This window comes from Myotis daubentonii, chromosome 3 (genome assembly GCF_963259705.1).
Source record: "Myotis daubentonii chromosome 3, mMyoDau2.1, whole genome shotgun sequence".
Lineage (NCBI taxonomy): Eukaryota > Metazoa > Chordata > Mammalia > Chiroptera > Vespertilionidae > Myotis > Myotis daubentonii.
Genome location: NC_081842.1, coordinates 171,629,516 through 171,651,076, shown reverse-complemented (window position 1 = coordinate 171,651,076; position 21,561 = coordinate 171,629,516). Strand labels below are relative to the sequence as shown.

Sequence of the window (21,561 nt, the reverse complement as noted above, 5' to 3'; positions counted from 1 at the left end):
TATTTTCCTCTTTACCCTTAAAGTACAGTAATATCCATAGATTACATTAAGAATTAAAAAGTCACATCATTATAGTTTTATGCGGCAGTATAAAGCTCAAGCTTCTAAAGAAAGAATATAATATTTTACATGGTTTTAGAAAGGTATAGCCGTTTGTTAAATCTGAATAATTTATGCATATCTTTGCTTAAAATTCAGCTTTTTTTGACTACTGGACCCAATGCTTATTTTGTCACATAATATCAACCTGCTCTTAATATATGCCAAATTCTGTTCTTAATTCTTTACACTTACTTATTTAATCTTCACAACAACTGGATAAGGTAGGCTATCATAAGTTATCCTCATTGTATATATGATAAAACTGATGTTCAGAGAATATAACTTGTCTAAGGTCACACCACTACTAGGCAAATAAATATAGTCCAAATTCAGACCATACACAGATCTAATACCTCACTTCCTTTATGAAAAGCAATCTTATAACAGTTTAATATTAGCAGTTTGTTTCTTCCAACTTAGGGGTGTCATCTAATGGACCAGGTGAATTATTAAACAAAGAAGAAGTAAAAGTTGAAGGGTTACACGTTAATGGACCAACAGGTGGAAATAAGAAACCACTTCATGCAGATATGGATAGTAATGGTTATGAAACAGATAATCTTACCACTGACCCAAAACTTGCCCATATTGATGAAAAAAGTGAGAGACCTGCCAAAAGGCGAAGGGTAAACAGTAATGGAAAAGAAAGTCCAGGTTCTTCTGAATTTTTCCAAGAAACAATCTCACATGGAAAATTTGAAGAACTTGAAAACACAGATGACTGAATTTTAAACTTATTTTACTTTCTTTGGAGTAAATCCTGGTGTGATTAAAATTTTCAGGGTTGATGGGTTACCTTAAAAACTTGATTTCCTTGAAGTAATTGGTTAAAATTTGAAAACTGAATTGAGTCCTAATTTTAGTAAATATAATTTCATAATTCTGCCTTTTGCAGAATTTTTATTTTAAAACTATAAAGACCCTTTTAAGGATATAACAAATAGTTTAGTAAATTTGAACTAAAGATACATCTGTACCTTTTCATTGGATGTATTAATCCTAAAGTTTTACTACAAGGTACTTTTTGCTTAATTTTTATGGCAGAGAAGAAAAAATTTTCCTGCTTAACACCAAATTTTTTTAGTTTATTGAAATCTTTCAGACATTTTTCTCTATATACAAGTTGAGTATCGTTATTAAGGAAACCCTTATGAATCCTGAAAGTTATGCTAGCATGATTTTTTTATATATAGAAGTTTAAAAATAAACCAAGTCAGGTTTGTATATGTAAAATTGTTGACATCAATGATGTCTTTCCATATTCTTATCTGGGCTTAAGAAATACATTCTGTATTTTTCCAGATTCTTTGTAGCCTTTGAAAGATTTTTACAGTACATATGTCTTGACTGAGCTGTCTTTTCTTAATACAAAAGCTTGTATAATTTTCTTAACTTGTACAGTTGGTAAACTTTTATGAGAGGAATTGATATTCTGAGTCTGTCAGCTTTCATTTTATTTTGCTATGGTTTTTCTAATGAATTTTTAAGTGTTTTGTGTAGTAACTAAGTCATGTTTCTTATACAGGTGGTAAAAGCATTCATGAAGGATTGTGAAAATTTTTTTTTCAATTTTTTACTTATGGACAAATAGTGTGAGAATTCTGAAATTAAGCATGATACTTGGATTGCATAGTTGGTTTGTATTTGCTATAATTTTCAAAATTATTTTTGAAGCAAGACAAACATTTAATGTTGGCTTAAATGCTTAAATGTATCATGCTGACCCGAATCCTGTTCGGTTATTTTTATATGCATTATGAAATTTCCCATTTTTGCATTAAATGAACTGGGGAAAAGGTCAAGTGATATTTAGATAATTGACACGACACAAAGGATTGGCAGGCAGCAATATTGATTTTTAAGAGGAAAAAGTGAAGTTAGAAAAGTTTTTGGACTTTTCCAGTTATAATCTAGTTTTTCAGATTCGATAGTATATTTCCAAAATGAAAATAAGTTATACAGTAACTATTGTTCTGTGATTACAAATAGGATCATCCATTTGCATAGCCTTGCAAGAGTGCCATTTTATTTTTAGTGCAAAATTCTTGTTGAAAAAATGTAGTTTTATACAGCTGATAGACCAACCTATATCCAAACTTTTATAAAAGATTGTTACCTATTGTTTTTATCACATACGCATACCCCAAATGCTTCTACCAATTCATTTCTAGCCATCAGTTCAAGAGCTGATGCCTTTTTAAATAAATCTTCTGTGATCTTGTTTTTAATGGCTCAACTGTCCAATGCAATTGAGTAGAGGTTTGCACTGAGATATTGTGGTTTAGGCCTTACTCCATGAAGTATTACTATTAACATATGTTCAGACTGCTTCCCTCCACCAGTGTGAACAAGTCCCCCTGCCCCAAACAGTGTTAAAAGCCACTCTACAACACTTGACTGACTTCATATAATGTGCATTCACTGTTACATACTTAATCCCAGTAAATCCAAGTTTTGGGTGGAAGTGTTGAGAAGCATGAATTTTGTTTTGTTTTTGTTTTGCCTAGAACATTAATTTATCCAGAATGGCAGCTTTAACATATGGTCACAATCCATTTTCTAAATCAGATTTTATTCAAATGAATCCAAAGTATCCTAGCTCTTTGTCAAAGACTATAGAAATGTTTCGAACAAATAGTAATGTACTTTTTAAGTTGTAATATTTGAGATACCATTTTCACCTTTTATATAAAAGATGCATTTTGTTTGCAGGTTTGTGAAGTTCTTGAATACAGCACATGTGTACATGTTAGGAAATCTTTTCTTCATCTTTCTTTTTAAAGTATGCCTAATGAAAGACATTCCACTATTATAATACATAATGCTCAGCTCCTCATAAAGGAATATTTAATTTTGTGTTTATATAGGCATTTCACACAGTACTTAGTTATAAGTCATTGCATTATGAAATTTGTAGTAATATCATGAATCTAATTTGCTTAATATTTACTATATTTCATAACTCTTGAACTCCTGACAAATTGCATTGGGAAAAGAAGCCTTTGTTAATAGCTACTTAGTCTCTCTGACCTCCAGCAAAGCACTATCAATTTCATTTGGAATGGTTTTCTGTTCTATGATGTGTTTTCAGATAGAGTTCAGAATCTGCAACTCAGTTCAACATAAGTCTGTTGAGCTTTAAAATGTATTTGAAATAATATTTAAATAGGCATTTAAAATTATGAGTTGGATGTTTTTAAATTTATGCATAGAAATTTTGCACTGTAAAATAATTCCCTTCTCCCATTCCCTGTCTGCCATTCTGAATATGCTTATTAAAATATTTTTTTAAACATATTTGCGTACTTAATGTTGTGTGAATGATTTTCATTACATTGATTCACTAGAATTATAGGTTTTAATTTTCTATGATGCACATTGTTTACAGTACAAAATACATACAATCTGTTGCTCCCGCTCCTAGACATATTCCACGAACAGTGTTTCAGTGGCTCCAGTCTCTTCTACGTCATCTTGGATGATGTATTTTTGTCCTTTTTTTTTCCCTTTCAGAGATATCCTTTGGGCTATGGACTGCTAGTCACCTGCTTCTCTTCTGAACTATATAATTAAAATTCCTTGTTTCCTTCTTTTGCAGAGCAGATGTCATCGCAAAATATAATACCACATAATATTTTGCAAAAATTTTTGTCACCATATTTGCTCTGCTTTTAATGGAAAATTAAGAGTGGGCACTTTGAGCCTTAGCCGGTTGCTCAGTAGGTAGAGCGTCAACCTGTGGACTTAAGGGTCCCAGGTTCAATTCCAGTCAAGGGCACATGCTTGGGTTGCAGGCTGGATCCCCAGTAGTGGGTGTGCAGAAGGCAGCCAATCAGTGATTCTCTCTCATTGATGTTTCCATCTCTCCCTCTCCCTTCCTCTCTGAAATCAATAAAAAATATATATTTTTTTTAAAAAAGTGGGCACTTTGAATAAGTGAGTGAGTGTGAATTTCCATAGGCAAGATGTATGCTGAGGACCCTGGGCTGTGTAACAGGCTCTGTATCACTATTAAATGCCAAATCAAAAGTGAAGGTGATCCCAGCTATAATCTACACTCAGGAAAAATGCCACTGTGAAAATCATATAACAACATTACGGGAAGGAAAAGAGAAATTTCCAAATTTTAGCCTGTTATTTTGTCTCCCTAAAAATGTTTCTGTATCACATAATTCTGATTAAAGTTTTTGTAAAAAAAAAACCACAAAAACAACACAGCTCTTTAATAATCAATTTTATCCTTTGCAAAATCTTAAAGGGTCATCCCTCCAAGTTGTAGGCTGATTTTGTGTATTTAATTATTTGGATTAGTCTCTTTAACTTACACCAATGTTCTGTTACCTCATGTATTATATACAAACAGTATTGTGCTAGTGTTTTTTTGACATCTGTATGTACATGGAGATTTTCCTTTTCTGAACTAGGATACTGTAGCTCCTATGACTTACTGAGCTCCTATGACTTACTGAGCATGAATATTATACTTAAAGTGTCATTTTGCTTTCTTTGAGTAAGTGTAACTCTAATCCTCTTGTCCAAATTGATGCTAAAGGCAAGAAGGCATGAGCAGGTAAGTACTGTGGTAGAAGTGAAGGCTGAGTACAGAGGGCAAATGGAAAGGAAAAGGAAGCACACGGATCTCGGGGAGCCTACTAGACCAGTGGTCACCAACCTTTCGGACCTCACAGACCACCAGTGGTCCGCAGACCATATCATTCTAGCTAAGTAGGTTTTCCTCCAACTTAACATTTATGTTAGAATCTAAGCCAACATGAATAAATGTACAATTCCACCCAAGAAAGGGTGGACTATATTTATATTTAATATATTTATTTTTAATATATACTGCAGGGTTGATTATACATTATTACTCAGGACTTGCCCTTTCTCTTATCATTCACTGTCCGGTGGGGAGTCTCCTGATTCCCTAAAATTTGGAAGAGGTGATGCTGACCTTGCTTGCTTTTTTATTTTTTTCTTAAGCTCTGGCTCCAGGAATTTTGAAGTCTTTTTCCTCAAAAGATCTCTGGTTAAAGTATGAAAACAGCATCTCCTATTGCTTTTGTGTAACTCTATGTACAACATTCCACCTTTCCTTAGATCTGTTGATTTGGGGAGAGGAGAAGAAACACAATATGGATGTCACTCATGATACTGCTGGCTTGAGTCACCCTCTGGGCTCCACAGAGGGCCCAAGTCAACTTTTGTGGCTTGGGTACCAGCAGTAGTACAGTCTTCTATTTCCTTCTTTAGTTGAATTTGAGTAGATTAAGTTTGCTGTTGAAAAGTCAGCTCATCATCTATAGCAGTGGTTCTCAACCTTCCTAATGCCGAGACCCTTTAATACAGTTCCTCATGTTGTGGTGACCCCCAGGCATAGAATTATTTTTGTTGCTACTTCATAACTGTAATTTTGCTACTGTTATGAATCGTAATGTAAATATTTGATATGCAGGATGTATTTTCATTGTTACAAATTGAACATAATTAAGCATAGTGATTAATCACAAAAACAACATGTAATTATATATGTGTTTTCCAATGGTCTTAGGCAACCCCTGTGAAAGGGTTGTTCACCCCCAAAGGGGTCGCGACCCACAGGTTGGTGACCCACAGGTTGAGAACCGCTGATCTATACTTATAAACTTTAGAAGTGTTTCTGAACCAGTGTCATCCTATCTAATAATAGACAAACATGGTAATTAACCATACCTCGGCTACACTTCCCATTGGCTAATCAGAGCGATATGCAAATTAGCTGCCAACCAAGATGGCAGCTGGCAGCCACGCAGCTGAAGCAAACATGAGGCTTGCTTGCTCCAGTGATGGAAGAAGCCAAGGTTCCCCGCCTGCCACAGCTGGGCTCTGAGCTCCAGTCTAAGCAACAATGTTGCAATTATAGAAGCTGAACAAATCCCAGATACCTGCTTTCAGCCAGCCGGCCTCGGAGCTGGAGCCACAAGAAAGTTTCAATTGCAGAAGGTAAATAAATCCCAGAATAAAAAGAAAAAAAGGAGAGACTGGGAACTTCAGTTGCAGGCTTGGCCCGCCTGAAAACAGCCCTCAGCCCCTCATCCAGGCTGGCCAGGCACCCCAGTGGGGACCCCCACCCTGAAGGGGGTGTGGGCAGCCTGAAAACAACCATCAGCCTCTCATCCAGGCTGGCCAGGCACCCCAGTGGGGACCCCCACCCTAAAGGGGGTGCAAGCAGCCTGAAAAATACCATCAGCCCCTCACCTAGGCTGGCCAGACACCCAAGCGGGACCCCCACCCTGATCCAGGACACCATTCAGGGCAAACCAGCCAGCCTCCACCTGTGCACCAGGCCTCTATCCTATATAGTAAAAGGGTAATATACAAACTGACCCTAACAGCAGAAAGACTGGGAATGACTGGTCACTATGACACACACTGACCACCAGGGGGCAGATGCTTAATGCAGGAGCTGCACTCTGGTGGTCAGTGTGCTCCCACATGGGGGAGCTCTGCTCAGCCACAATCCAGGCTGAAGGCTGCCAGTACAGCGGTGGTGGTGGGAGCCTCTCCTGCCTCCTCAGCAGCGCTAAGGATGTCTGACTGCAGCTTAGGTCTGCTCCCCGCTGACAAGTGGACATCCCCCAAGGGCTCTCGGGCTGCCAGAGGGATGTCTGATTGCCATCTTAGGCCCAATCCCCCGGGTAGCGGGCCTAAGCCAGCAGGTGGTCATCCCCCAAAGGGTCCCAGACTGTGAGAGGGCACAGGCCTGGCTGAGGGACCCCCCCCCCCCAGAGTGCACAAATTTTTGTGCACCAGGCCTCTAGTCCTATCTAATAAAGAGGGAATATGCTAATTGGCCCTCACGCTGTTGCAAGATGGCAGCACCCACAGCCAATAAGGATGGAACATGCTAATTGCTACGCCCACAGCCAATAAGATGGGAATATGCTAATTGACTGTCACACCCTAAAAGATGGTGGTGCCTAGTCCCCTCAGCCCCCCAGGGCTGGCCCGAGGCGCAGGCAAGCCTTGGATGTCAGCTGCCCAGCCACCCAGGGCCGGCCAAAGGGACAACCAAATGACTGAACAAGCAGACTGTGTGGGGTGACCAGGCCAGCAGGGGGGTGAGGGATGACCAAACAACTGAACAAGCAGGCTCCGTGAGGGATGACCAGGCTGGCGGGGGGGAGGGGCAGTTGGAGGCAACCAGGCCAGCAGGAGGGGCTTCTGGGGTCAACCAGGCTGGCAGGGGGGCAAACAGGCCGGTGGGGGGGGGGTCAGTTGGGGGCAGCCAGGCCTGCAGGGGGGGAGTACAGTTAGGGGCGATTAGGCTGGCAGGGGGGGCAGTGAGGGGCGATCAGGCGGCTGGTAGGGGCGGGGGGTGGGGGGGACAGGGATGACCAGGCAGGCAGGTAGGTGAGCGATTAAGAGCCAGCAGTCCAGGATTGTAAGAGGGATGTCCTGGATTGGAGAGGGTGCAGGCTGGACTGAGGGGACCCCTCCACCGCCCCATGCATGAATTTCATGCACCGGGCCTCTAGTTTTAAATAAAGACTGGTGTTGACAAGATATATCCTATTGGCCAACAGGGAAAGTAGTGGACTTAATTTGATGTTTGGAGCCACATTAATGTTCACCAGTACTTTTAAATACTCCTTTTCAGAACATAGAGCCCAAATTCCCATAGTACCTGGCCTTGCATTTCCTTATCTCGGACTACACACCATACTTCTATTTCAACCAAGAAGTAGTCTAAAAATATGTACTTGATTCAGAATCCTGTTGCTCAAAACATATAGGCTTTAATATCGTGTTACCTCTTTGCATCCCACTCATCCAAATTCAGACATATCTCAAGATTTCTCTTGATTTGGCCATTACTTATACTAAAAACCACTACAGTGCCCATCTGTAAAATCAGGAAGATACCACTCTGCGTGTATTACAAGCCAGTTGGGATTATAAAATCACATAGAAAAATCCATTTCTTGAGAATACAATATAGTGATTTAAAGTCCCTGTGGCCAGGAATTTTCAGATTTTAGAGAAGAAATGTATTTTTAAAAACATCCACAGCAGGGTCTAGAACCTATGGGGAAAGCACTTAATGTCCACAATGAGCTGTATTAGTACTCATACAAATTTCAAGTCAGATATTGCTTCCAGATGAATTTGGCAACAAACTCAGGAAAGAACTTGTTTTTCAGAGCACTGCGGATTTCAGAATTACAAACTTGTAGTAGCCCTCACAGTTTTGCCAGCACTTCCTTGGCAGCTGATTGCATTTTCTTTTGTTATGTATCTGGCAAGGAGTGTAAACAGGAAGCCAAAAGTAAACTAGCAGGGAGCTTGAATATAGACAGTACCCTGCACGCTGGACCTTCAGGGCCCACAAGCAGCCCGGAAATGAAGCGACTGGGTGAGAGGAGCCCTCCGACACCCAAAGGTGGAGCTTCCTACTCATTTTATAGGAGGGAGAACCTAAGGCCCCACGTCGAAAAGTGACTGCCCAGAGTTCAACAACCTTAGACTGAGCTTCTCAGACAAGGTCTGATCCCTCTGTCCTTTTCTCTCACGGCATTTAATAGTTTATGTATTCGTGGCAAAGGCCATGGCCTCAACCCTTGGCCTATGGGTCCCCATCGCCAAGGAATCGTCCTATTGGCCACCCGGTAGCAGACGGCTCACTGTGGCTGGCAGGTGGTTCGCATAAAGCAGCAGCTCCTTTTGTATGGGTTTGGCTAGAACAGTTGGGAGAGAGGCATTCTCTGCAAGGGAGCCTGTGCCGGTCACAGGAGTCATGAGGCAGTAAGCCCACTGCAGACAAACATGTGCCACCCCTGACCGCTGTCACATGCACGGGGCTAAGCACTCATTACAAACCAATCCTCACACCTTCTTCCTCCCAGCTCACAGATGGGGAAACAGCCACCTGGAGACGGTGGAAGGCTCACCCTTCCCAATGATCAGGGTTTTCTTCACCCATTTTCCTAAGTTAAATCTTGGCATTCAGGGATGATGTGTATTGAAGGTTGGAAGCAGCTAGCCTTTTCCGCACAGGTCTGAATTCTGGAAAGGAGAAAGCCCCCCAAATTGGGGGACGGGGAGGGGAAGTCAGTAGGTTCTGGGAACAGCTGGAATGGGAATCTCCTCTAGGAAGACATCAGAGGAAAGCCTACATGGGCTGTAAGAGAGGCCAGACTCCAGGCCTGGAACTCACGGTAGTAGAAACCGTCACCCTGCCAAAGCTCATGTTTGGCTGTGACCATGAAGGGAAACACAAGAAGGTCACTCTTCTGTTTTCCAGGGAACAGGCAGTTCCCTTGAGTCTTGTGTGACTGTAGGGAAGGACAGGGATTGAATTTCCTGCGAGGTGATGGGATGGAGCACACTCTAATTTGACTTAAAAGGATAAGTAATTTGACATTATTCCCATACCCAAGCATTACACAGTACTGCCCACTTTAGGCAGTTCCACGAACTCAGAGTAAGAGGTAGCCCTTACAGGAAGGCAGATTTATAGTCTATAAAGCAAACACTTCCCCAGTTACCACTGTCCAACAATGGAGCTTTCCTGTGTGTTTCCTCCGCTCTAAAATAAGGTAATAACAGGACTGATTGTAAAGGACTGTTTAGAGCAGCGGTCACCAAGCTTTCAGACCTCACAGACCACTCGTGGCCCACAGACCACTGGTTGGCGACCGCTGCTCCAAAGGTTTCCTTAAGCCAGTGGTCACCAACCTTTTGGACCTCATGGACCACTTGTGGTCCGTCGACCACAGGTTGGTGACTGCTGGTTTAGAGGGTTAATCACCTATAATAATAAAAGCGTAATATGCTAATTAGACCAGATGTCCTTCTGGACAAAGCCAGGACTGTGAGGGAGGCCCGGGTCCCAGGTGCCTGCCCGTGGCCGGAGGGAAGCCTGGGCCCCGGGTGCCAGAGGGAAGCCAGTGCTGGCAGCCGGGGGAAGGAAGGCCTACTCTTGCACAAATTTTGTGCATCGGGCCTCTAGTGTATCAATATGTAAGGAGCTAAGAAGTGCCTACCTAGCATGTAGCAGATGCTCAGTAAATTTACTTTTACTGTGTCAGAGCAGGTACTCTCTTCCCTTGCTACACTTCAAATACTACCTTTCTGGAAAACACTTGGAAGCCTGGTTAAATACCTTAAAAATGTTCACGTTTGGTTTCCTGAAGTTCAAATGGTCTCCTGAAGACAGAGTTATAAAGAAAAATTCATCATAGCTTTCCTCATAAATGAAAAATAGAAACAGATTTTATCGCCTATTAAATTAATCTCCTTAAACAACTCATCTTGTTTCTCCTCTGTGCTTTCACAACTACACTTTAGGACCCCATCATTGCTCATCAGGGTGTAACCAGCCTCCTCCAGCTGATGAACTTACTTGGACAGTCCTGCCCTTTGACACACACACCCCCCCCCCCCCCCCCCCGGCAATCTGAATGGCATCCTCAGTGATCTTGCTAGAGTGCAAATGTGATCTATAGTAGTACCTGGGTTTAGGCTCACGGGAGCCAGTGGGCCAAATCTAGCTGGCAGACTTTGTTTAGTTCTAATGTTCCTTTAAGCAGGTAGGTACCACATGCCCTACCACTTACTACTGTATCTAGTGATTGCATTCATTCAGATTCACACTTTCTACCTGCCTGGCCCCTGTAAGATCTGAATCTGACCTACAGTGTACAACTCAAATCAGGCAGCTGGGACAACCTAAAACGAAGACGAGACCACGCTTTTGCCTTGCTGGGCTCAAAAAAGCTGTAGCTATTTCATTGGTGCACTTTATTCATTCAGGAACTACTTATTGTGTACCTACAATGTGCTCAGCACTGTTCCAGATGCCAGGGACACTACAGTGAACAAAACAGACCAATGTCGCTGCCTTCATAAAGCTTACATTTGTTAGAGGAGACCAGTCCTGTGGAGATAAGCAGAGTGTGGTGGGGGCCACTTCAGACAAGTGGCTCCGGGAAGGCCCACGGAGAGGAAGGCATGTGCTATAAGATATCAAGGGGGAGGGTGGGTAGTGGGAAGAGATCAACCAAAGAACTTGCATATGCTTAACCCATGGACACAGGCAATAGAGTGGTAAAGGCCTGGGGCAGGGCAGGGCAGGGATGGGCTAGAAGAGGACAATAAGGATTAAAAGGGGACATATGCAATACTTTCAACAATAAAGATTTTTTTAAATGACATCAAGGGGGAATGAATTCCAGACAGAAGCCCTGGGATGCTAGAGGGCTGTCCCCTCCAATATCTTAGTTGAATCCTAGTGGTCCTTGAATCAGCTCAAATGCCATGTTTTCCAAGAAAATGTTTCCACCATCTTTCCCAGGCAGAATGATATTCTTCCCCCGTTCTTATATATATCTCAGATAGTTTCATGAATCTGTCATCATTTATACATGTTGTCCTCAAAACTATTCATTTAAAAACATTACCATAAGAAGAATCAGATGTGAGGAGGCACTCTTGATGATCTCCGACCTCATTCTCATAATTATAGGGGCGTGATTGGAATTCTTTGGGAAGAAAGGTTTGGGAATCAAAGTGCAGATTTATTAGCTAGGGCAAGTTGGACAAATCCCTTCGCCTTGCTTAAGCCACCATTTGTGCAATGGTAAAGTATTGTAATGGGAAAAAGCATGATAAAGGCCCAGCTCCATGAAAGCACAAAGTAGGCCCTCAGTAAGCAATAGTGCTTTTCTTTCTTGGAAAGCAAACTGCTTTCTTTCATTTACCGCCAATGGCAGCTGCTACCACAAGAGGGCACTCACTATCTGCACAGCTGGGAAAGCATGGCTCTTGGCCTCAGCTTCAATCAGCTACCAGCTCACACCTAAGCTTGAAATCATGGTGTGTGGACTTTGAATGTAGAACGGCATTGGACATGCATATAGTGGTGATGACCTTAAAACCACCAAGTCTGTTATGAGCAGAGCAGGAGAAACAAGGACCTAGTATGGTGGTGAAGAGCAAAGGTCTTTTGAGTCAGACTGATTAGGTTTGAATATAGGTTCACCAACCACATTGGACAGCTGTCTCTTACTGAGCTTCATCTGTGAAATGTGGTTGTGCCAGGCCTCCATCAGGCGGGGTGCTGGCCCCAGTGAGCTCAGTCTGGCTGGCAGCTGGATGAGCGAATCCAGGTGATGAGAGCGCAGGGAAGAAGTCTGGGAGGTACCTGGCAACTGCTCACCTGCTGTGGATGCGCAAACCAGCTCTCTGCTCTGCTCCTCTCACTGGAGCGTCTTCTGTGGAGTCCCCAGTACTCACGGCCCTGAGTGCAAAAGCCAAGCGAGAAAAGAAACCAGCAAAGAGCTAAGTGAAAGAGCAGATATATCACCAATTAGAAAGTTAAACTGTAAGAGCACTTTTAAAAGTTGTTTAAAACACATTCTTTACCCTAGCTGGTTTGGCTCAATGGATAGAGCGTCGGCCTGAGGACTGAAGGGTCCTGGGTTCAATTCCAGTCAAGGGCCATACCTCAGTTGCAGGCTCTATCCCCAGCCCTGGTTGGGGCATATGCAGGAGGCAACCAGTCAATGTGTCTCTCACATCGATATTTCTCTCTCTTGGTCTCTCCTCTCCCTTCCACTCTCTCTCTCTCTCTCTAAAAAAAAAATAAATAAATAAAATTAATGGAAAAATATCCTTGGGTTAGGATTAGCAAAAACAAAAACATGCTTTGACAGCCTCTTCAACAAAGTGTCAAGAAAACTGGATATATTCACATGCACATGAATGGAGGTGGACCCTTATACCAGGGGTCCTCAAACTACGGCCCGCGGGCCACATGCGGCCCGCCGAAAACATTTATCCAGCCCGCCAGGTGTTTTTGCCGCCGCTGTGTGCATAGGAATTTGTTCATAGTTTTTTTTTAAACTATAGTCCGGCCCTCCAACGGTCTGAGGGACAGTGAACTGGCCCGCTGTTTAAAAAGTTTGAGGACCCCTGCCTTATACCATACACAAAAACTAACTAAAAATGGATCCACAACTTAAATGTAAGACCTAAAATTATAAAACTCTTCATAGAAAAAATAGGGGGAAAGCTTCATAACAATGGATTTGGCAATTAACTCTTGGATATGACACCAAAAGCATAGTCAATAAAAGTAAAATAAACAGCACAATATCAAAATATATAATTGTGCATCAAAGGACGCAATCAACAAGAGTGATGAAAAGGCAACCTACAGAATAGGAGAAAATATTTGCAAATTATCTCATAAGGGGCTAAAACTCAATCTATAAAGAAATCTTACAACTCAACAAAAAAATCCAATTAAAAAAAATGTACTCAAATAGACATTTCTCCAAAGAAAGCATATAAATGGACAATGAGCATAAGAAAAGATGCTCAACACCACTAATCAACAGGAAAATACAAATCAAAACCACAATGAGATGTCACCTTACACCCACTGGGATGGCTACTATCAATAGGACAAGTGGTGGCAAGGACGTCGGGAAATTGAAACACTGTGCACTACTCGTGGGAATGTAAAATGGCCCAGCCACATGGAAAGCAGTGTGGCAGTTCCTCAAAATGTCGAAAACAGAATTACCATAGGACCCAAAATAACTGAAAGCGTATTTGAGTAGCCATTACTATGGATTTTGTGTCCCCTCCAAATTCATATGCTATAATCCCTAATCCTGTCCTGGCTGGGTAGCTCAGTTGGTTATAGTGTCATCCAGATATGCCAAGGTTGCAGGCTCGATCCCCAGTCAGGGCACATACGAGAATCAACCAATGAATGCATAAATAAGTGGAACAACAAATCTGTTTCTCTCTCTCTCAAAAAAAAATTAATAAAACAATTCTTTATATAAAAATAACCCTAATTCTCAAGGTGATGGTATTTGGAGATGGGGCCTTTGGGAGGTAATTAGGTAATGAGGGTGGAGCCCTCCTGATAGGGTTAGTGCCCTAAGAAGAGGCAAAATACAGCTTGCTACCTCTCTCTGCTCTCCACCATGTGAGGCTATGAGAAGACGGACATCTCCAAATCCAGAAGTGGGCTCTCACCAGACCCTGGATCTGCCAGCACTGTAACCCTGCACATCTCTCTAAAACTGTGAGAAATAAATGCTTGCTGGTTAAGCACCCAGCCTGTGGTCATTTGTTACAGCAGTCCTACTTGTTACCGGACTGAAGGGGTTCATTCGCCCGCATGTGTCAAAGCCCAATAGACCGGAACAGGAGTTTGCAGCCAAGAAAGTAAGGATTTCTTGAGGAGATGGCGCCAGGCCTGGAGACACAGGTAGCTCATACTCAAATACTTGGCTCCCTGATAGCTTCCGGCGGGGGGTGGATTATACAGGGGAAAGTCATTAACCATGGCGACTAAAAGAGTTAGGGTTGTGGTCTCTACTTATTGGTTGGTGCCAGGATATGGGTAATTGATCACTGCATTCAGTCCTCATGTCAGCCATGGAGTTGCTCTATCCAACTTCACAAGGATTTGTTCTGTGGGGTCATTCCACTTTCCTGTTCCAGAGCTATAACTGAGGCAGAGATATTAGGATTTGTTTGATTGAAAACCCTGTCTCAATAGTCAAAAGACCCAGGGGCTTGTTCCTAAGATTACTAGATGCTGACCAGAACCTCACTGTCCTGAGGGCTTAATGATTAAGCAAGGGAGAAGGAGGTGAGTGAGTCAGGGCAGGGCGCTAGGTGAGGCCAGTTTGAGTCAAAGGGAAAAAAATCAAAATAAAAGGCCAGCTAAAAGGAAATAAGGTTTCTGCATGGTTATAAACTGACTAAGACACTCACGTTCAGCAGCAGCATTCACAACAGCCAAAAGGTAGAAGCAACCCAAGCGTCTATCAATGGGTGACTAGATAAACAAAATGTTGCAGATACATGTGTTCAGAAAAAAAGTATTTATTTGACAACTTTACAAAAATATTTAGGCACATAATTTTCATGTTTATGTCACCTGGTTTACATATCTCAATTCTCAGTACCTCTTAAAAACACTAAAACGGTCATTTGGTAAATAGAATCTACACTGAAAAAATACTATAATAGGCCAACGTTTGTAGACAAAAATCAGTTGTTTCATCAGCATGAGAAAGCAACATTTATGAACAACATAATCTCTAAAAACATTTCTGTGAGACAATAAATCTAACCAGTAGATTTACTTTAAAAGTATTTTCAAAAGAGAAAGCTTAAAAAAAAACAAAAAAGAACAAAAAACACCCTACCATAGAGTATCTCCTCAAACCATGATGAAGCGGGAGCCTAACACAAGCACTAGAAGCAGGTTTAGTGAGGGTGCCAGAGGTTCACAAACACCAACAACTGAGATGAACCCAGACGCAGATGCAGTCAGAGCGCGTTGTCCGGGCGTCTATTTCGGAGAAGGGAAGAAGGAATGACGGGCATGCCAACAGCCACCGTAAAGAGACAAACTGGAAATGTTTTAACTGAATCACCATTCTGAAGTGTAATTACCTTCCTCTAAGACAGCGGTTCTCAACCTGTGGGTCGCGACCCCTTTGGCGGTCGAACGACCCTTTCACAGGGGTCAGCGAAGACCATCCTGCATATCAGATATTTACATTACGATTCATAACAGTAGCAACATTACAGTTATGAAGTAGCAACGAAAATAATTTTATGGTTGGGTCACAACATGAGGAGCTGTATTTAAAGGGCCAGGAGGTTGAGAACCACTGCTCTAAGAGGTAACGTAATGTTTGTTTCTTGAAATTTACCGTAAAAATATAAATAATTTCGTCATTTTTAAAAAACGTGGAATTCACTGCATCACACAATGGCCACAATTATGGTATATCCGGTAGGAATTTTAAAAGATCTTGAAAGGACACTGTTATTTAAGCATTCCGGAAGCAAACAAAGTACAGGTCACATATTTCAAGAAATACACACATTGTCTAGGCCTCTAGCATTTAAAGAACACAACTTAAGAAACTTTTGCCTAAAGTTTCACCATAAAATGACAGTAACAAAATCTGCCAAGTGCCTAATATATACTAGGCATTGTGCTGAGTAGTTTTGCATCCAATACCTCATTTCTTTTGAATATTAGTATTGGGAGGAACTAATAATACAAAGTTATGGGGAAGCAAGAATAAACGCAGTAAAGGGAAGAGGGACTCAGGGTAGTCATGGAATTCTAATAGCCTGGCACATCTCAGAGCTAAAAGACTAGTATAAATTATGAAAGTCCTCTGAGAGTTTAAAAAAAAAAAAGCTTCAGCTTTATGGGTGGGTCGCCCCTAATCACTGATACTGATAAATCCCCGACTCCTTCAACTACTTTCAGTTAGGGTCTTGCTAAAGAAAACAAGCAAGAAACATGTCCTATTCATCTCATTTTCCCCAGAGCTTAGTGTTGTATATTGGTTTGATTATGATTTCAAATTTACTTGTTTATGACAAAAATAAAGTTCTTTTAAGAGTAAAGCTGCTTTGCCCTAGCTGGTTTGGCTCAATGGATAGACAGCCTGTAGACTGAAGGGTCCCGGGTTCGATTCCAGTCAAGGGCACATGCCTGGTTGCAGGCTTGAACCCTAGTAGGAGGCATGCAGGATGTTTCTCTGTCTCTCTCCCTCTTCCTTCCTTTCTGAAATCAATAAAAATATGTATTTTTTTAAAAAAGAGTAAAGCTGTTTTGATGTAAAAGTGAAGTAAGATGTGTCATGATGACATCATCTCAGCTGCTGAGGAGCGTCCCTGGGGGCCTATCAATAAAAAACATCCCAAGAGGAAGCAACTGTGGCGAGGGCCTATTTAGACTATAAACAGTCTGCATGTTTGTGAAGAGAGTTTATGAGGTCTATTTGAAATTCTCTCTGGGCAAGGAGACCCTTTGCTGATCTAAACAGCTCTCCCAAGACCTTTGGGCACCAGCTCCCCACAGTAATGGTGACTCCGACCAGCAGTGACAAGAGCCTGCAGCAGCCTCTCAGAGGACACCTTGCCGGCCAGCTAGGGCCAGCTAGGGCCATCATTCCCCAGCAATCTGCTCTAGCACAAGCGATCTGGTTTGTGCTGGCAGCTGGAAGGCAACTCTGTTGATTAAGCTGTCTCTCCCAAGAACCAACCTTATAGAAAAGGTACACCTCAACTAGATGTGGGCTTTATTTCATTCACCTTCCCTCGCCTGCAACAGTAGTGTAACTAATCTATCATTGCTTTGGAGTATGTTATTTTGTTATGGGCTTAGGAAATTTTTAGAATTCCCACAGTGAACATGTATTAAATAAAATACTGGCAAACCAATCTTAGTCTCTGAGCATAATTTTGCCACCCAAAACAAAACACTGAGCGTAACGACTGGCATCAAATAGATGCTCAGTAAATCTTTGCTCACTGACTAAGGCCATGATAACAAAGGAAAGGCAAGCCTAAATTCCTAGGTACCAATCCCAACCAGTCATATGTGTGAAATTCTATTACTCTTTCCATGAAGATCACATATCAGCTTTACTGACCTGAACTTTCCATGGATTTCTGATACAACAGGCCTACCGAAAACTTCCCACCTACATTCAAGATGGATCCTACAAATGACTGACTCATAAAGTCGACAGCCATATGAGGTAATTAAAAATCACTGGACATGTTATGTTGGCAATGTGTAGCCCCATCAACCAGGGTGATTTGAATCAATCTGGCACTGACTGAAAGCAAACTGACCAAAAAGGACTCTACTGTCATTAACTCAAAGAGAAGCTACTAGTCAGAATTTTGCTTTAAAAGAATTCTCTCCACAGCTCATCTTTCTCACAGAGCAAATTACAGACTGAACTCGACACTGCTGCTTTTTCCTCCCAGGAGGTAGTTAACAGGTCAGAGAATGTTTGACCTTGTAAGATATCAACCTCAGGATACACTCCAGACAGCCTGGGTGATGCTATAGCACTAGGTACATCTCTAGTGTCCTGCTGTAACTGAGCTGCACATAATGGAAGCAAACTCCAAAAACGGTTGGCCAGTGCTGTCCTTGCTCAGAAAGAACTCTCAAATAGACCCCAACTCCCCCAGGCTGCTTCCTCTTATCCTGCAATGTGGATGACAATTGAAGGGGGCATCCAGGAATCACAGCACGTACAGGACAGGAGCTATCAGTTGTCCTATTGCGTCTGGTCAGTCAGTTCGGCATAGGGTATGGGCCCTGAGATCATGTGCATTTAGCGAAGCTGTACCTTATACATGATTTTCTCAGATAAACCTGGAGAGATGGCGGATCTTCAAGGGAACCTGACCCCAAGAGGAAATTCAACTCCTGGTGGGGTTCTAGTTCAACACCTCAAAACACATCCAAAGGCCTTTCATGAAGAGAAATTCTACAACACAAACTATTTCTAATGTCCAAGTTCTTTCTTCCATGTGGCTAGTAGAAAAAGGAACAGAACTGCTGAAATTAGGTCTCACAATGCCTTTCCACTGTGCCCAGGCGAGCCCAGGCAGTGACAGGCAACAGTCACAGCCAGAAGTGCGTATCAGCTGCGGACAGCTTGGGAGTTAGATGAGAGCGCTGGCATATAGTGTGATCCATCATTCTCCCTGATTTGCAAAGCCTATTCCTCTCTGACTAAAATTCAATCAACTGCTTGCCGCAAGCTAATCCAGCTAGCACCCCATTTCCTTACTCCTTCTTACAGGACAGTTAATTTATGGCAGCATGGTACAATGAAAAAAACACACATTTTGATTAATTAGCAAATCACCTACTTTCTTTGAGTCTTGTTTTTTCATTGGTAAAACAGGGACAGTAAGAACCATCTTACACAAGGTAATGTCCTATGCTCTCACCAGAATGTCCTCAGATCAGCTGATATGGGGTGGGTGGGGAGTGAGCCTTAGGAACTCTTACATGGAGCTTGTAACTTGGAAGTTGGCTGTGAGGCTAATTCTGGGGACCCAGCACCACTGGCCAGGCTTTAATAAAGACAAAGCAAAATAAGGGAAAAGCATAAATATGACCTCCATCAAAAATATAAACAGATCAAAACCTTCCAGGTGCCATATTGAGACACCAAATTATTCATTTAGATCAAAGGAGCCCAGTGGATTCCACACCCAATGAACTAGTGTGTGCACCAGGCACCCAGGCTCCTGCATACTCACTGCACAACTGGCTGAGCAAACACTCCTCCCCATAGTCAGCGGATGTGTCTGAACCAAGTCACAGGACTGTGTTGAATTTAACAGCCTGGCCCACCCAAAGAGGCAATTCAATGTCCATTCACAGCTGTTCTCCCAGAATGCAGCATTGGGCTTGAGAGAAGCTGGTCCTCAGGAAGGCAGTGAAAGGACAAAGACGCAGAATGTAGGTGGGAGTGACCACAGGAGAGAGGTGTGCTCATGCCGTCCAGAGAAAGGTGACAGCTCTAACACCAACCGGACCTCAACAATACACAAACATCTAACCAGCCTTTCCCCTCAAGCCAATGCACTCAGGAATGTAAGACCCAGTCATATTGGTTTAAAGAGGGGAAAAAGAGCAGCAGCTAAACCCGGAGAAGGGATGCACAGGGAAATACACAGGGGGCACCTTGCCTGCCTGCCTACCATTCTCACTCAGGGAAGGGCCGGGCTGCATGGTTCACAAAATGCACCTCTTCACATGTCTCTGATCTCACACCTCAGTGTTTGGTTTCACACCACTGTGGGTGAGGTGGGGCGGGTGCACCACATATAGACTGCAGTGTCTAAGAACTGGATAACACTCTACGACTTGTTCCTAGTCACATCTGCTGAATGGATGGATCCAGCTGAGTTCTCCGTCTCACCTCACTCAGTCACTTCGGCCGAAGTGAGCTCATTCAACGACTTCCAGAAAACCTCTCTGTATCCCCAGCACTCAGGATCAGGCCTGGCACATGTTACACACTCACCACATTTTAGGTGAATGAATCAGAGATAGATAGATAAGTGCTCCCTCCAGCACTTCATTATCTCCATCCCACACAACCAAGAGGGAACAGCAAATTTTCAAGGAATGCACTCTGCTCATCCCAGGAGTTCTCAGGAAAGCCAACATGCAAAGCGATACACCTCAAAGCCCGCCTGTTTTTTTAGAGCCAAAGTTGTAGTCTTTGGCAAATGCAACGATGATATCCTTACGAAGAAAATGCAATCGTTAAGAAATGTAATTCAAAGAAGAGACACTGCCGATACTCCACTGCACTTCCAGCAGAAGGAAGGCTAGACCTGCCTCCAGACGCAGCAATGACTTGAACGAGGAGGCTCCAGTCGGAGCACTTTATAGATGCAGCTCTCAGGGACACCTGGATATCAAAGTATGGAATACAATGGTTTCCAAACACCGATGCTTCACTGTCGGCACAGAAGAAAAATAAATTAAAACGCCTGGTGCATTTTGCAGTCTGATATAAATTAATTCAAATGGCATAATTAAAATAGAGTCAATTATAAGTTTCTCTCATAAAATGTTAAAAGGCAGCAATCAATCCTAAGATTGTATAAGTGCAAAGGAATGGTATTTTCTCCATAATCAAGACACCTCAGTATCTGTGTAAGAATTGCCAGTGCTCCAAGCCGATCAAAGTCTTAGGCCTACGTCGCTGAAGCAATCCTCTGGTCATACTGCTCCTTTCCCCTTAATGTCCAGCTTGTTACTGGCCTCCGACTGTTTGCTCAGCTGCTCTTCAGAGAAAATGATGTAGGAATACACCAGGCTCCCAGCAATACTGCAAAACAGAAAACACCATCAGGGGGTAAGGAAGGGACGGCAAATGCAAGGGAGACTGGAGTGCGGGTGGAGTCACCTGTATAAATCAACGGCCCGTAAAATTAAAACAGATGCAGCATTTTCATCTACCGAACGAGAGACCCTCCCCTACCCTGGTATTATCTACTGCGGTTGACGCTCTGGGAAGGTGAATGTTCGCACAGACTTGTCAACAGGACTGCCAATTTTATGGAAGGTTTTTGGAAGACTATTTGTTGAAATAAAATAAACCTTAGAATTCTGCGTATCCTTTGACCTAGCCATCTATTTCACTGATGAATTGTGCACATCTCCTTAGACTTATCAACCGTGTTTATCACATCATTTATAATAGCAGAAAATTAAAGGGTAAATGTCCCACAGTGAGGAATTACATAAATTCATACAATAGAATAACACGCATCCATTAAAATGATGTAAAATAAAAACAGGCAGTGACAGCTTAAATGAAATAAATCTCACAAATCTTTAACTATTATTTAATCCCATTTTATTTAAATAAACAAGAATATGTATACTGATATGCACCAGAATCAAGTCTGGAAGGAACACAAGAATATTAACAATGGTTACATCTGGATGGTGAGGTTATAGGTGATTTCATTTTTATTCGTATTTTCTGCATTTCTGAAGATAATCATTCAAGGCAAATGTTATTTTTAATAAAAATAAAAATCATCGCAATGAATAAGCAAGCATGCGGATGCTGGGAGATTCGG

At 42.3% G+C, this 21,561-nt stretch overlaps 2 protein-coding genes across 14 annotated transcripts in view; one reads left to right on the top strand and one right to left on the bottom strand.

The window, feature by feature from the left end:
- MIER1 (MIER1 transcriptional regulator) overlaps nucleotides 1-3,399 on the top strand; it is a 59,409-nt gene extending 56,010 nt beyond the window's left edge. For all 10 annotated transcript variants that reach the window (XM_059689254.1, XM_059689253.1, XM_059689252.1 and 7 more), the window contains one exon: nucleotides 523-3,399. In XM_059689254.1, the coding sequence (XP_059545237.1) occupies nucleotides 523-827 (305 nt within the window). In that variant the 3' untranslated portion in view covers nucleotides 828-3,399. The remainder of the gene's footprint in view (nucleotides 1-522) is intronic.
- An 11,579-nt stretch (nucleotides 3,400-14,978) lies between these two features.
- The window catches only part of SLC35D1 (solute carrier family 35 member D1), a 46,327-nt gene continuing 39,744 nt past the window's right edge, over nucleotides 14,979-21,561 (bottom strand). For all 4 annotated transcript variants that reach the window (XM_059689245.1, XM_059689244.1, XM_059689243.1 and 1 more), the window contains one exon: nucleotides 14,979-20,801. In XM_059689245.1, the coding sequence (XP_059545228.1) occupies nucleotides 20,760-20,801 (42 nt within the window). In that variant the 3' untranslated portion in view covers nucleotides 14,979-20,759. The remainder of the gene's footprint in view (nucleotides 20,802-21,561) is intronic.